General features: G+C 38.8%; 2 protein-coding genes across 3 annotated transcripts; both read left to right on the top strand.

Annotated features, from left to right (window-relative positions):
* Positions 1-1,384: 1,384 nt before the first annotated feature.
* On the top strand, positions 1,385-5,607 carry srsf1a (serine and arginine rich splicing factor 1a). 2 transcript variants are annotated; one of them, XM_060887771.1, is made up of 6 exons: positions 1,385-1,540; positions 1,642-1,846; positions 3,234-3,406; positions 3,630-3,802; positions 4,126-4,354; positions 5,173-5,607. In XM_060887771.1, exons 2-5 carry the CDS (start codon positions 1,659-1,661, stop codon positions 4,318-4,320), a joined length of 729 nt encoding a protein of 242 aa, XP_060743754.1. In that variant the 5' UTR covers positions 1,385-1,540; positions 1,642-1,658; the 3' UTR covers positions 4,321-4,354; positions 5,173-5,607. The 2 variants fall into 2 exon arrangements, with proteins under 2 accessions (XP_060743754.1, XP_060743753.1); XM_060887770.1 differs by lacking the exon at positions 5,173-5,607 and having other exon boundaries at positions 4,126-4,816.
* Positions 5,608-5,916: 309 nt separating this feature from the next.
* dynll2a (dynein, light chain, LC8-type 2a) lies at positions 5,917-8,117 on the top strand. Its single transcript, XM_060887772.1, has 3 exons — positions 5,917-6,114; positions 7,169-7,306; positions 7,681-8,117. Exons 2-3 carry the CDS (start codon positions 7,175-7,177, stop codon positions 7,816-7,818), a joined length of 270 nt encoding a protein of 89 aa, XP_060743755.1. The 5' UTR covers positions 5,917-6,114; positions 7,169-7,174; the 3' UTR covers positions 7,819-8,117.
* The last annotated feature ends 8,259 nt before the right edge of the window (positions 8,118-16,376 follow it).

Raw genomic sequence — 16,376 nt, 5'->3', positions numbered from 1 at the left:
AAGAATATTGACATTTCACTGCTTTTGGTTGCCGTCTTTGTGGCTTTCAGCCGATTAACGTTATAGATAAACGCCTCCAGCTCTGACTGTGCGTGCATGCTGGGCGTCCCTGTGCTTCTCCGTAGAGAGTGTGTGCACAATGCAATCCAGGAGCAGTGATTTGCCAAACCTCCCTTATTGCAGTCGCACACATTTCTTCTCATTTTATTTTGTAGTAACGAGTAACGAAGACGCTTGGTGGAAATATAGCGGAGTAAAAGTAAACATTTTATCTAGGAAATGTAGTGGAGTAAAAGTATACATTTTATCTAGGAAATGTAGTGGAGTAAAAGTGAAAGTTAACATAAATTTAAATAGCGAAGGAAAGTACAGATACGTGAAATTTCTACTTAAGTACAGTAACGAAGTATTTGTACTCCGTTACATTACAACACTGGTATTTGGTGTAGGTCTGTGCAATCCATACAGTTGATATGCGTGTGTATATTGTGCTCAGAACAGTTCAGTTTCAGTTATTAAGGAGTCTGATGGCTTGTGGGAAGAAACTGTTACACAGTCTGGTCGTGAGGGCCCGAATGCTTCGGTACGTTTTTACAGACGGCAGTAGGGTGAAGAGTGTGTGTGAGGGGTGTGTGGGGTCATCCAAAATGCTGTTGGCTTTGCGAATGCAGCGTGTGGTGTAAATGTCCATGATAGAGGGAAGAGAGAATACAATAATCTTCTCAGCTGTCCTCACTATCCGCTGCAGGGTCTTGCGTTCCGAGATGGTACAGTTCCCAAACCAGACAATGATGCAGATGCTCAGAATGCTCTCAATGGTCCCTCTGTAAAAAGTAGTCAGGATGGGGGGAGGAACATGTGCTTTTCTCAGCCTACAGTACGTAAGAAGTAGAGACGCTTCTGGGCTCTCTTGGTGATGGAGCTGGTGTTGAGTGACCAGGTGAAGTTCTCCAACACCAAGAAATTTGGTGCTCCTGACGATGATCCGTTCGCTCTGTGCTCTCCGCTCTCTGTGGTCTCTCTGTGCCAACCATCTCTGGTTTTATCAACATTCGGATAAAAGCTTGTTGATTAGGTCGTGCGTTGGAAATAACCCAAACTTTTATTACACTCAGAAACGTATTGGTCACGTGATTGTAGAGAACAATGACTTTCTATTATAATTAGTTGGGATTACTGTGTGATCTTAAATATTATCTCTGGGTTTTATTTATATTTATCTAAATATAAAGGTATCATTTTTCTAAATCTCAATAGTGTACTCATAGTAAGGAGTAAATAAAAAAAAAAAACATTTGGTTATAAGCACTGCATTGGGGTTTACAGGAAATACACACACAAAAATGATTGTGTGTTTGGGAACTACTTTGTGTCGCGGATGTAGCCGGAGAACACGTGTGATGCGCCTCGAGTTTGCGGGACTCATCCGCGTCGCTAAGCGCGGTTAATGGAGAGGAAGTGAGGGTGCAGGTGGAGCGCCACGCGCTTATTGTCTTATCTACACGGGGACGGGTAACGCGTCGGTCTTTATTTACCTCTGGTATGTAGCGTTAGTGTTTTATCGGTTGTTGTTTGCACGCTGTGTGTTTTTGCAGTCAGATATTCACGTTTTGGTTGATTGTGGTGTGTTTTCGTTTGCAGCACGCTTGTTTTTGGACATGTCTGGTGTGATCCGAGGCCCTGCTGGTAGCAACGACTGCCGGATTTATGTGGGGAATCTTCCGCCTGACATCCGCACTAAAGACGTCGAAGATGTGTTTTATAAATACGGAGCGATCCGAGATATCGATCTGAAAAACCGGCGAGGTGGCCCTCCGTTTGCCTTTGTCGAGTTTGAGGACCCCAGGTGAGTTAGCTTAGCATTGCATACTGAGCCTAGCTTAGCTTAGCATACTTAGCCTAGCCTAGCATACCTTAACTTGTTATTATCTGTTAATTACACAACATTAATCACTCAGTTTAAAACTCGATAGTCTGTCTTTATGTTTTTTTCTGTCTTTGTCACGTTTGTGGTCTGTTTGGCAATTTTGTTATTGTTTATTGTAGCGTGCAGGCCGTTAGCGGCTAACGCTAGCGACATGCAGGATTTAGCTAGATGCTAATAGGTAATCCTGTTTGTTGTGAGTTCTTTCGCGTTAATGGTGGAGTATTAAAAACGTTTCTTGGAGGTTATTCACGTCTAGTTTTTTTGGGTTTAAGACTCGGGCTTAGTTAATACTCCGAAGTTTAGCTAGCTAAGCTACAGTTGGTGTGTTAGCAAATGGGCTAATTCTGCTAGCTGAGTCGGGGCAATAAAAGTTAAGGGGTTATGTAGCTCTTACTGATTCTTCACCTATACAGAAACTTCTGCTTGTTCTTCTCAAAGTTTCTGTTTGACGTTAGAGAAAGTAACGTTAGGTGTTTTAACTCAGCAAGAGCATTAAAATGACCTGATTTTAATATTGTGTAGGTTTCCCTCGTGCCGCCAAAACAGCTCTGATCCTTTGGAGCATAAAGACCTTTGGTAGCTGATATCTTATTTAAGGTCACTATGGATCTGACTCGTTTGTTCTGTTCATCCCACAGCAGCTTGATCAGCTTGAGCTCTGACCAATGAACACCTTGAGGTTTTTGTCATGTTACTCAAACCATTATGTGGATGTGTGGAAGGACACACTGCCATTAGGTCTGTGGTCCATGTAACATCCGCATAAATGCCAGGACTCAATTGTTACCAGCTGAAAATTACTCAGAGCATCATACCGTCTCTGCTTTCTTGCTATGTTGCATACTGATGCCACCTCTTCCCCAGGAAAGAGCTGTAAATGCATGCATGTGAACAAGCAGACCACAGTCTTCCAATGCTCCATTGTCCATTTCCGACGATCACATTCCTGTTGTAGGAATTACAACACCTACAACAAATGTGTTCTAACACCTTTCTATCGTGGCCAGCATTAACTTTTTCAGCAGTTTGTGCTACTGTAGCTCCATGAGATCAGACCATCGAGCATCAGACTAGCCTTCACTCCTCACACCGATCAGTAAGAGTTGTCCGTGTCACTGGTTAACTGGATGTCTGTTATTGATCCAGATTTGGTTGCAGCTAACCTCTGCATACTAGGCTCTGAGCTATCTAGGCTATCTATATAATTATTTAGTGACTTTTAATGCTGCTGATTGTCTAATTTGTATGTATGTAAAATACAGTGTAATCTGAAGGTTTAGAATGTGGCCTGTTTTTCCCCTCTCAGGGATGCTGAGGATGCAGTTTATGCTCGTGATGGTTATGACTACGACGGCTATCGGCTTCGAGTGGAGTTTCCCAGAAGTGGACGTGGTATGGGCAGAGGGGGCTTTGGTGGAGCCCCTAGAGGCCGATATGGTCCCCCATCAAGGCGATCTGAATACAGAGTCATCGTTTCAGGTGAGTCTTTAGCAGGCTTTTTTTTGTTAGCATTAGACTATAAACACTTAAAGGTAAGTAAAGTCTTATCATTCAGAATGATTCTGTTTTCAGTTGAGTGTCGTCTGGCTTATTATTTCATGTCCCTTTCCTGTATCATATTAACTCTAGCATGGTAGAGGACAGTAGATTAATGCTTTACACCTGTAATGTATGTTGGAATTTAAGCTTATGTTTTTTGCAGGTTTACCACCAAGTGGCAGTTGGCAAGATCTGAAGGATCACATGCGTGAAGCAGGCGATGTATGTTATGCTGATGTTTTTCGAGATGGGACTGGCGTGGTGGAGTTTGTGCGCAAAGAAGACATGACCTACGCCGTTCGAAAACTGGATAACACTAAATTCCGGTCACATGAGGTAGGTTTCAGCTTTTATTTCAGACTTTTAGACAGCGTTAACTTTTTTTTTTTTTTTTAACATTAGTAATACATCTAATTAGGGTTTTAATGCATCACAGCTGTATTCGCTTTGTCATAATTCCATTAGAAGCATGCTTGAGTACTCCTGTGTTTGCCTGCACTTGCAATCTCAAACTATTTAAAGTCTTTTATGATAAAATGCCTGCAAGGCATCTTAAACAATTGGCTAGAATTTTTACAGTTCTCTGATGGTTTTTTATTTTTATTTATTTATTTATTTATTTTTTAATATTTATTTATTTTTATTAATTTGCCCATCAGGGGGAAACCTCGTATATCCGGGTGAAAGTGGATGGCCCACGCAGTCCCAGCTATGGAAGATCAAGGTCCCGGAGTCGCAGTCGCAGCAGGAGTCGCAGTCGTAGCAACGAGCGCAGCCGCAGCTTCTCGTCACGCCGTGGCCGAAACTCTCCTCAGTATTCCCCCCGGCACAGCCGCTCCCGCTCTCGCTCCTAAGCCTTCAGCTCACTGCTGCTGTGTGGTGCTTTGGGTTTGTGATTCCCTTCCCCTGTTTTTGGTGAAGCTGTTGAGTTGTTTTTACATCCCCTCCCTTCTTCCTTTTTTAACTCTTAGTTTTACCCACAGCCCCCCAATGTCTTCCTTATGAAACTTATTTTTCTGATAGCCCCTGCCCCGCTCCTGTCTCTCACCCCCATGTCTTAACCATCAACACCCATCTGATTTTTAACACCGCTTTTTTAAAGGACTGTGCTGACTCCCTTCACATTCTCACCTTTCTTTTGTCCTCTTTTGAATACGAGATGGAACTCTCATTGACCAAACAAAGAGTTGTTCAATGCCTCTGAATATTTTTGTAAATGCCATCTACTGTTTTTCATGAGCGTGGGCTCACATGTTTTACCCCTTTTGTCTTCCTGTAGTTGCTTGACACGAAAGATGAACTGATACTTTGTAATAAAGAATTGCTGAAGCATTTGAGTTACAAGTTTAAGTATATAAACAGTCAGCTGTCTATTTGTTTAATGTTTCTTTACCAGCACATCAGTGGGATATCACACTTCCTCTGGCTATGACGTCGTACACAATTACACATCTGAGCTTTATGCAGTCGGTTTTTGGTCTAAAGCAAATGTTTCTTGTTATTCTGTTCTTTTACATTTCATTTGCTTTTCCCAGGCTGCTCAGACAAGCTAGACTTTCAATATAAGACCAGGGTGTGTTTGGTGAGAGCATGGGTATCTCATGGGTATCTCAATAAATAATTGCCCTCATTATATGCATAGTAGAAAGGCTTTGTGAGTGGAAGTGTTTCTAACTCTTACCTCTTGGTTTTGCTGGTATTTAAAGGTTTGGGATGGAGGAGAGTCTCGGTGGATGCCGGCTCATTGGAATCAGTTCAGAATGAAGATAGGATAGGGAGAACTGGATACATGGATCAGGATCAAATTCCACCAGGATGTATATGACATTTTTCTTTCTTTTGTTTTTTTTTATTTCTATAAATTCTGTTCGGACCCGTTCTCCACGTCGCTACCGCTTTTCATTTCTCACACACACTTTGTGGAGGAGATGCTGCGGTCTTGTGGGATGGAGTCAACAGGAGCGATCTGGTAAATTCTGGGGCATTTGTTTAGTGGTAATTAAATGTCCTGCAATTTTAGATTGACACTTTGACATCCTTGGATGGATGGTAGTAGATGCTTTACACATCGTTAGCAGTTCGTTTGATATTTTTTAGTGAACAGTTGCATCAAAGAAATAAAATAAAATATTGATGCATAATGTGTGACTCCTTTTATTTATTTATTCAACATATCACACACACACACTCTCACACACACACACACACACACAAACACGTGTATTATAAAATAACCCCAAAGCTGCATGGGTTGGCTTTAGGTGGTCGAATGAGGTTTGATTTCACTTCAGTGATCATGTGAGAGATTAAGAGGATGCGTGGGAGCTCATATCGTGTTTCACGTGTCCTCTCCGGTCAAAGATGCATTGTGGGATGAAATAAGATGCAGGCAGAGCGGCGCGAGAGGAAAACGCACGCGCACCACACGGCGGAGGCGGAGAGCGTCAGCAAATCAGGAAGAGCCGAAGAACCGAACAGAGGAACCGAGCAGCGCTTTAACGGGCAGGACGCTGTGTTTGAGTTCTTCTAGATAGATATCTCATCCTGACAAGACGCGGAAAAAAAACCCCTCAAACGTCCAAACTCGGGTGTTGTGAAAATTGATCAGAAATTATTATTATTTGATAACGACACAGAATCGATTGAAGGTGAGTCGCATGACTTATGTTATGTTATGTTATGTTCGGGTCTTATCGGCTTTAGAGAGCGATTTAAAACGAAGCGGGTTAAATGAATACAGGTTGGTGTTTTACTGCACTGTTGGGGAGAAGAGAAACATGCGCGTGCGGAGGAGGAGGAGGAGGATGAAGAGGAAGATGAGGAGGAGGAGGCCATTAGCATCCAGGTGGTGCTTCAGATTAGGGTTCAGTCTGATTTTCTAAAAGGTTGGTCGATGCGATAATCGCGATAAACGATCCAGGTGCTGATCCTCAAATGGCTCCTTTTCTTCTCCTACACATGCATTAGGCTACAGTGGGTGTGGAGTGATGCCTTTTACACCTTGTCAAGTGCAATGATCCTCCAGTACAGAGTCTTCAGGATTTCACTAAATTCTTGTCTTGTAATTGAAATTTCATCTGGATCATTATTGCTCAGCAGGAGCCAGCAATCCTCTGAGGCCGGTAGGGCTTCATTTTGTCTGTGTGTGTGTGTGTGTGTGTGTGTGTGTGTGTGTGATAAAGAACTGAACCATCCTTTAAGCATTTAGCCTACTTTAGTCTTACTTGGATGTATCAGGTGTCCCAGAATCACCATAACAAAACACATCCTTGTAGTTTATTGAGAGTTTCTGGCACTGAGAGAACAGCCTGAGAGGACGCGAATGAAAGGCCTCTCTGTTAAAGCATAAGGCAAAAGGTAGGCAGAGGGTTTTTCTTTTTGCTGGCTCGCTTGAAGCTTAATGGATTTACATTTATTAAGTTATTCCGAAGTGAGCCGGAAAACAATCCGACAGTACCGGTACAGGAGCCGACAGACAACACAAGAGTTATGTGAGAACTGTGGTAAGAACAGACCGAGCCACACCTAAACTAATGCAGGAACAGAGAGCAAAGGCTAAACCCTGTGATTGGAGAAGCACTTAAACTTTGGTCATGGAACAACAAACCAGACGGTGAACCAAGCAGTCTTACCAAGCTGAATGCTGGTGTCTTGTGTGGGTGTATGCATATGATCTTTGTTTCTTTTTTTTTCCCCTACTAGACCATTATGACTGACAGGAAAGCAGTGATCAAGAATGCTGACATGTCTGAGGACATGCAGCAAGATGCAGTTGACTGTGCAACACAGGCCATGGAGAAGTACAACATTGAGAAGGACATTGCAGCGTATATCAAAAAGGTAACTTTAATCGCTGGATCAGTTTAAACGGTTTTCCGATTTTCTCACTCCTTGTTTTTCAAATTGAAGGGAAACCTGCAAATTTTTACCCGTTGCAAATACCCCATGGGGTATTTTTTTTTTACGCCACATGCAAATTTTTACCTGTTCTCTCCCATACTTTCACAAATGACTTTCAGGTTGCCTGCACAGTTAACTATTAATTGATGCAAACACTCTTTTCATCGTTGTCTCACACACACACAAATCCCAAAACAAAACATATGACCTGATCTGGTGTGTCGAGGGCCGTTAAACACTTAAGTAGTTAAATAATAACATCCCCATAAGATAGATGGCCACTAAAGCGGTGTTTGTTTTCTGCCCCATTGCAGGAATTTGACAAGAAGTACAACCCAACATGGCACTGCATTGTGGGACGAAACTTTGGCAGCTACGTCACCCACGAGACGAAGCACTTTATCTACTTCTACCTGGGCCAGGTTGCCATCCTCCTATTCAAGTCTGGCTGAAGTCAGCGAGAGAAAAATGTTCTTTTCCAACATGGACCAAGATGCACTAGTGGCCAATGTCCTGTCTAACCACATGCTACAAATATTAAACAAGGCCATACCATGACTATGCTGACTGTGCGTAACTGCATGGGTCGTATATCATACTAATTGTGCATATGTTGCGGTTAAGTTGCTTTTCAGTAGGTGTCCCATGTTCATCGGGAGAGTTTGGTTTCTGATCCTGACAAGTTTGTTTCAGCATAGGAGCTGTGAAGGCAGGAGTTAAATTTCATTAAATAAAGCAATGGCAGATTAAACACGACTGTATTTGTATTATTTTTCCCTTGATGTTTTGTTTAAGTATTCATGGCTGCCATGTAGTTTTAATGAGCACAGTGTGTCTGTATCATGGTGGAGATGGAGAATAATGGAAATAAGTAATGCGTAGGTTAACCTAAGCTTAGATGATTGTTTTTGTTGAATATTTCATGTCACTGGTTTGGAAACGGTGCTTGGATGCTAGGAAACAGATGTTACAGACGCACAAATGATACTCTGTCTGTCTGTATTTCCTTTTGTTTGAAGTGTAATACGATGTTACAAATACATTATGTTTATTGGGGAATAATTATGATATATTAAACAAACTGCTTTAACAGCTATTTATTTGTGCTTAATTTCTTCAGTCTTTTAGTTGCATGAACCTTAAGGGGATCCAGAGTTATTTAGATGTTTATCATGGTGTGGGTGTGTGTGTGTGTGTGTGTGTGTGTGGGGTGGGGGGTTCTCTGCCTATGAAGTGATAGGTTTTTGTTACTTGTCTGTATTTAGTATGTGTGTATATTGCACATCAGCTCAAGCCTCCCCCTGCTGGTAGGCCAGTGAAACACTTGCACTCCATTTCACTGTACCCTCTCAGGTACTGCTCGGATCAGTCATTTACAATGTTGTCTCTTTCTTGTCTTCTGGGTTTTGCTGTATTGTGTAATATCAATAAAGACTGTAGTTGCTCAATATTGAAGAAGGAGCAGCAAATATATTTCTTGAACAACCAGCGATTAATATGAAATAATACACACTGTGGTGGTGTGGTGTCATGGTGTCATCACCCTGAAAATGATTCCTCTATAGAGGTTTACCAACCAATTTGAAATGAAATGCAAATGTATGCAAAAAAAAAAATGCAAAATGCAATGAAATGAAATGCAAAAAAAAAAAAATATTGCATATTGTATTTATTATTGAATGACGACATATGTATTGACCAGTTATCATTACTATTATATAGTAGAACGTGCACGAGGCAAGTTAGTTTTACTATCACTTCCTCTCCAGCTTCTTTTTAAAAAAAAAAAAAAAATTTTTTTGCTTACTTGATTTTAAGCTTGTTCATTTTTTCTGAATACTTTTCCAAAAAGTTATTTTATTTATTTTTAAATAAATAAAAAAAAAATCTTTAAAATTTTTTTACATTTTTTTTTTTTAATAGCTTTACATTATGTGGAGTCGTACAAATGTGACGACTTTGTGGTTACTATAGAAACGTTTTTTTTGTTGTTGTTGTTTTTTTTTTTTAATCTGTGATATGAATTATAGCCAGAACTGCTGTTGGATCACTTTCAGACCAATCACATTTGGGAATTCAGTCTTACTGTGGTATAAATGACATTAATGATACAAAGTAAATGCATGAGAAGATTATTCTGTGATCAGTGTTCATCACTAGAGGGCATCCTCATCATGCACAGGAGTCTTGCTCAGTAGTTGACTGCAGTGTTGTTTCCACCCAAGGTCATGATTTTGTCTTTATTCCGTAACACTGAATCACGTCAATTTTTACAGCCCAGTGAGTATGATAAAATGTGCTGAAACATGCCATTTTTTATAGCTCTTGTGCTTTTGCAAGTTTATTTCTTAAGAGGTGCTGTGTTCCTCTGCCATTCCACCTCTGCTTCGGAGTCATTGATCTAATCTGGATATTGTCCCTTAGAACCATAAAATCTGTGTACTGAGTGTGTGTGCAGAAAGAAAACTCTCTACAAATGCACTCATAAAAAGGGATCTTCAATGGCTGTTGTAAGGTGCTCCATAGTGCTCTCTGTAGCACCTTATAATCTCCATAGAACTCTCTGTAATCATACTCAACTTACAACCCTAACATTTTCAAGTTTTAAGTTGATTATGATTACAGAGAGTTTCTAAACCGTATGATGAGTGTCAGTGTGCAGTGTATGTAGTGTATTGCAGTGCTGTACAGCACAGTATAGTATTGTAAAGTATAGTATAGTGCAGTATAGTATTATATAGTGCAGTATAGTATTGTATAGTATAGTATAGTGCAGTATAGTATTGTATAGTATAGTGCAGTATAGTATAGTATAGTGCAGTATAGTGTAGTATAGTATTGTATAGTATAGTGCAGTATAGTATAGTATAGTATAGTGCAGTATAGTATAGTGCAGTATAGTATAGTATAGTGCAGTATAGTATAGTATAGCGCAGTATAGTATAGTATAGTGCAGTATAGTGTAGTATAGTGTAGTGCAGTATAGTATTGTATAGTATAGTGCAGTATAGTATAGTATTGTATAGTGCAGTATAGTATAGTATTGTATAGTATAGTATAGTGCAGTATAGTATTGTATAGTATAGTGCAGTATAGTATAGTATAGTGCAGTATAGTGTAGTATAGTATAGTATAGCATAGTGCAGTATAGTATTGTATAGTATAGTGCAGTATAGTATAGTATAGTATAGTATAGTATAGTATAGTATAGTATAGTATAGTGCAGTTTGGTATAGTGTACTATGATATGGTCTAATATGGTATAGTACGGTATAGTGTAGCATAGATAGATAGATAGATAGATAGATAGATAGATAGATAGATAGATAGAATTTTTTTTATTGTTAGTTATTTCTATTATTCAAATGCTTGTCATGTATATTATTGTTTGAAACAAATATTCTTATATATAATTCTTAAGTACATTTTTAAAAGCAGAGTATAAAATTTGTGTTGTGGTATGTTATGTATTAATAAAGAATAATAACAGTAAACATACATTTGATTTAATTTGTAACAGAACATGAAAAAAATACTGTATTTGTTTTGTACTAATTGGGATTTATAATAAATTCAATTACTGTGTACAAAAAAATATAATTAATTATCTAGTGAAACATAAAAAAGCATATAGTATATATATATATATATATATATATATATATATATATATATATATATATATATATATATATATATATAGTAAGAATAATGTTTTCTTTTTACAAAAATATACACTGGCAAAATAAACAGTGTATATTATTAACGTTTTTATTATCGAATTGTGATGTTCTCTAATTATGTTGGTGTTCTGATGTCCAGACCTTGATGAGATGGAGGACAGTGCAGGGGTGAAACTTTGGTGTCACCACCAGGAACTGTATGCAGTTATTCTCTGTTTGCAGCCTGTCAGAATTTGCCCAGCCTAAGTGAGAGTTAAAGATTACCCCAGATCCTGTTATTTATAGGGGCTGATATATGAGTAAGAGGCAGAAAGTGAGATGGCTGCATCACAGTAAAGGTGTTCAGAGAATATGGGAACCTATGGAAAATGTATTACGCTGGAGTGAATTTCAAAGAAATGTTGATTGTGGTAAATATAGCTAGGGACTTTTTGCTTTGTCATACCAAAGCTCTTTATCATGCATTTTATTACTTATAAGAATGTGCAAAACAAACATGATCTCAGTGGATCGATTGTTGAGTCATTTTTTCAAATTCTGTGTTTGTTCATTGTTTTTTTGTCCTTGCACGGTTTGTCCTTGCATAGAGACTTTAGGCAATTACCTTCTAAACGTCATGCCCGATGTACCCTGCTGGCCCCGTGAGCAGTTTGGCCTAATGGCTTTGCTCTGAACTGGGTGGGAAGCCATTGGGTTTAGCAATGTAATGCAGGAAATGGCTGAGGCAGTCAAGCTGAACAGGTTGACACTGGATCTTTAGTCATTGCCCTGATAAACCTCTGCAACAAAACTTTATACAATGCTTTAATTGGAAACAAATTGCCCCAGTGCAATAATCTGAAAATGTCCGCTCAGGCCTATAAAAGTGAGATAAACCTGAGTTTACATTTTTTCGACAGATATTGGTTTAATTGGGAATTGGTTTAATGTTAGATTGTCATACAGAAAGCACGTTAAAGGTAACTTCCTTCATGTTAAAGGTAACTTCCTGTTGCTAGTATCTTGATCTACAGCTCTCACAGCCTTTACTCTACATACTGTAAACAAAAATAAAAAACAGCTATTATTTCTGGATGTTTTCTTTAATATATCACTTGCAGTTTCCATTTACAATCACTATCACGGCTAAAATGAGCCTAATTTCTCCCTCCAGTATTTAATTAACTCAAAAGAATGTAATCCTAATTGTATTAGTGTCAATTGCCAGACTGTTGTTCTCCTCTTTCTCTCATTCCTTCTCTTTCTCCCACACTCCGAAACCTTAGCCAAAGTCTTTATGGTCTTACGTCTTGTAATCCGGCCCCTTTTATTGCTCACTCTGTGAGCTGCTGTCAAGGAGAAGGCAATTATCTTATCACAAAGATGTGATTTATAGAATCAACAAGTGACAAAAAACCTTGATGTACCTCTGTGTGCTCTTTTAACTCTGTTTAGTTTTTTAAAAGAAACTTATTTTCAGTTGGTCTCTTCTCCCAAACATTTTGAGCAGTGCTGGGTCATTGGTTATGGGAGAGGGAGCTTGTTTTAGCAGGTGGCTGGGCAAATAAAACGCATAACTACAGTGCAGTAGTGCTTGGCTTTTGATGCCATTTTAGAAAGCCCTGGGGGGTCTGAGAACACCCTCCCAAAACGGCTATGTTGGTAGACTTTGCATTGCATTTGTGTGTGTGTGTGTGTGTGTGTGTGTGTGTGTGTATGTGTGCGTGTGTACAGCCCAGGGAGAGGTCAGGTTGGTGCCGGGCTCGTCGCTTTCTTTCCTTATCTCAGGTAATATCCCAGCTCTGGAGGCATGTGATGTTGAGCAACTGGGTCATAAAGCGGCAAAACACTTTATGAGTGAGGCTGTGAAACCGTGTGCCCACAGCCTGGTCCGCTGCAGGGCTTTATTCACCACAGCACACATAAAAATCCATAACACCTCAATCTGTCTAGGAAAACCCATTCTAGTGTTTCCTTAAAGAATGTAGACATGATCAACAGAAAAAAATACCCATTTTTCAGGCATGGTTAGTTCTTAGCTTCCATGTACTTCTGTCTCAGTATCTAAGTTTCTCTATCAGAAAGGGTTTAAGGAGCTTTTTTAAACTTAATGATCATGAGAGCCATTTCTGTAGACGTCCAAAGCTTTGTAGAAAATGGCATCGGACAATGTGGGATAAAGTTTTTGTATGAAATGAGCTACAGCCTTTTCTGTATGTTATGACGGTGCTGTAAAAAATTTTTCTATTACATTTCTGAGGTTCACCTGTCCCTGTCTCTGTTCCTTTTCTGTCAGTTAGACCTGACCCTCTCAGCAGGGGGGATCAATAGCTGAAAGAAGCTGGGAGTAAAGTTGTGTGTACAGTATGCTGCCTCTTCTCAAGCCCATCTCCCTGCTTCAGTGCTCATGGCTCCACTTAATGGCTCCCAACTACATTCTGGCCTTCCTGCAGATAGAAGGCAGCCAAGCACAACGCTGCTTAATAACTGCGTCCTGAACGAGTGAGATCACATCCCATCATGGCCATGGGGGGTCATGGACAACAAAGAAAGGGGTGTCAGTGTGTGGGAATGTGTTTCTACTCTTAATTCTTTCCATAAATGTTAAAAAAATAAACTAGTTCAAATTCTTTATAGGAACGTCTCTGGGAAAAGTCTTTAATATTAAGAAGCAGGAGTAATGAGGGCGAGAGGGAGGGAGTAAAGGTGAAAGTGAGTAAGGGAATAAGTGTATGACTGCGTGAGAAATGAAGACAGCAGTAAGAGAGCGAGAGAGTGAATGGATGAGTGATTGAGTGACTGCATGAGCGAGAGAGTGAGTGATGAGTTAGCTATGTGTTGGCACTGTGTTGAAATGCAGATGAAGCAAGACTAGAGCAAAGAGGCTGCCAAGGAGGGGGACAGGGTTGAAAGGTCAACCTGATGTCGCTCTCGGTGGCCAAAGATGGACAGGGTTTATTTTCCGTCAGGATGCCTCCTTCGGCTTGGGGGTTAATGTACTGACTGAGGAACGAAGATGTGTGACTGAATTCATTACGGGACAAGCAGGGGAGTGTGGAAATTGTGGTAAATACAGAAGACAGAGTCCACACAAGACATGGCACGTCCTCTTCCCTTTCTGTAGCCTCATCACAGTCCAGCCACATTCACAGTGACATCATTAAACAAAACGCTCAACATTTTTAAAAGATCAATGCGTGTTTGTGGTAGGAAACACGGGACCTCAGGACCTTGCACTAGAGTGTGCAGACTGACATTAATTCACAGCTGGTGATGATACAGGAACAGAGGGCACCTGAAGGCATTTAAAATTTGTCAGAGAAGACACCATGGTCGATTGAGTGTGAAGTTCTTCTCTTCACTCATAATGGATAACTACACTGGGTTTCACATTAGATGGCACTGCGCCAGATGTTTGCTCAAGACTGAAAGCTCATGTAAGAAGAGCACAAACTGAAATAATACTATACTTATCAATTTAGGAGATTTACAAAGCTTACTTATGTCGAGAAGTTAAAGAAGCTCTACATCTGTAATGAGCACCAGCAACGCAGGATCAATACAGTTCAATGTATTTGTAAGAAATGAATAAAAACTTCACGATGTGTGGTTAGAGGGAAATAATTATTTATTAATAATAATTTTTAAAATGAATTAAAGTACAACACATCATCATGCATCCATTTATAGTTACATTTAAAGCTGTGAAGACCTTTCTATCACTTATGTTAAAGCTTTGCTTCCTTTACCTTCCTCTATTTTTCTTTCTGTTCCTCAGTTCCTCTGCATCTCAGTTCCTATTGTTATTATAATGAGCACATTCAATATAAGCCCCGGATTTGCCTTGCAGCTGGAACTACTGTCTGAAAATACAGTAATTATTTTGTATTACACATACAAAACATATAATCTCACTGTCCACTTTATTAGGAACACTTGTACATTTGGGTATTTATGCAGTTATATAATAAGCCAAGCACGTGGCAGCAGAACAGTGCATAAAATCCAAGATACAGGCCAAGAACTTCAGTCAAATATCAGAATAGGTAAATAAAGTGAGATCTCTGTGAGTTGTTGATGCCACATGGGCTGGTTTATGTCAAATCTTTGACTTGCCTGAGCCACAACAGCAGAAAATCCACATCATGTTTCACTCTTGTCAGCTAACAAACTCGTATATGAAGCTATCATGAACTCAGACTCGGTGCAGTTGAGGTCTGAAAAACTACCTTTTTAAAAATAAATAAATAAATCAATAAATCTTCAGCTGTCCAGGTTCGATGAATCTGTACCATGGGTAGAATAATGGATTGGATAACTGAACTTTAATGAGACAGTGTTCAGGTGTTTCTATTAAAGTGGACAGTGAGTGTATAATATTAAAATATTTATAGTTTATAACACAAAGAGGTAACGTGTTAATGAGGAAGATAAGAATTTTTTTTACTTTAAATGTTAACAACTACGATAAAGTATTTATAGTTTAGATACAAAATCAATCTAAAATTGTATTAACTCATTATTATTATTATTACCATCTTGCCATGTTAACATTTACATTTGTCATATTATGAAATATAACCTCTGCTTCCCATATCCCTTTACTGACTAATCATTGTCTTTTTTATGTAAAAAATAAATAAATAAATAAAATAAAATAAATAAAAAAAGAAGAAGAAGAAGAAACACTGATATTAATCCGTCCAGAAGTTGTGCTTCTGCAAAGTTGTGGATAATTCGTTAAGTTGATGATTTATAAAAAATAATAAATAAATAAATAAATAAAAAAGTCATGGTCTAATGTCCCTTATCTCTGCGTAAATCTTCCCAGAATCAGAATTTTGCATAAAAGGAAACAGACTTCAGTATCGAGAGAAAAAACACATCACAATCCATCCGATTGTCTTTAAATAACAATAAAACCAATAACTAGTGAATTTTACAAACACAGTATGTGTGTTTTATTTTATTTATAGTGAAAATTTTTAAAATACATGTAATAAGTGATCTGTTCTGGTTCTCTATTCTCGTGATGTAAACAGAAGCCAGGCGTTTTATGGAAAGTGTTTGTCATGTTTATGTGACACCAGTTCTTGTTATCAGCATCCTGGTGTAGTGTGTTGTGTTTTTTATTTTTTATACGTTTTTTACTTATGTAGCATATACAGCAATAAAGCAGCATTTTATTCTATCACTTAAATAGGACTATGTGATATGACAATATTCATGTTTCATGAGTATTTTCTATTTCTATTTTTTTTAATGAAACATTATTGTTCCTCCTATAAATATTCAGTGATTTATTTGTAGATTAATTGCAATATACAGTGATTTATCATATAAACAAA

This window comes from Tachysurus vachellii, chromosome 15, assembly GCF_030014155.1.
Source record: "Tachysurus vachellii isolate PV-2020 chromosome 15, HZAU_Pvac_v1, whole genome shotgun sequence".
Lineage (NCBI taxonomy): Eukaryota > Metazoa > Chordata > Actinopteri > Siluriformes > Bagridae > Tachysurus > Tachysurus vachellii.
This window is presented reverse-complemented; position numbering and strand designations above follow the sequence as displayed.

Bases quoted from the DNA above. Each gene is read 5' to 3' on its own strand.
- srsf1a (XM_060887771.1), top strand. From the start codon at position 1,659: ATGTCTGGTGTGATCCGAGGCCCTGCTGGTAGCAACGACTGCCGGATT. The intron at 1,847-3,233 runs GTGAGTTAGCTT...TTCCCCTCTCAG, and splicing joins GTCGAGTTTGAGGACCCCAG to GGATGCTGAGGATGCAGTTT. The intron at 3,407-3,629 runs GTGAGTCTTTAG...TGTTTTTTGCAG, and splicing joins ATACAGAGTCATCGTTTCAG to GTTTACCACCAAGTGGCAGT.
- dynll2a (XM_060887772.1), top strand. From the start codon at position 7,175: ATGACTGACAGGAAAGCAGTGATCAAGAATGCTGACATGTCTGAGGAC. The intron at 7,307-7,680 runs GTAACTTTAATC...GCCCCATTGCAG, and splicing joins TTGCAGCGTATATCAAAAAG to GAATTTGACAAGAAGTACAA.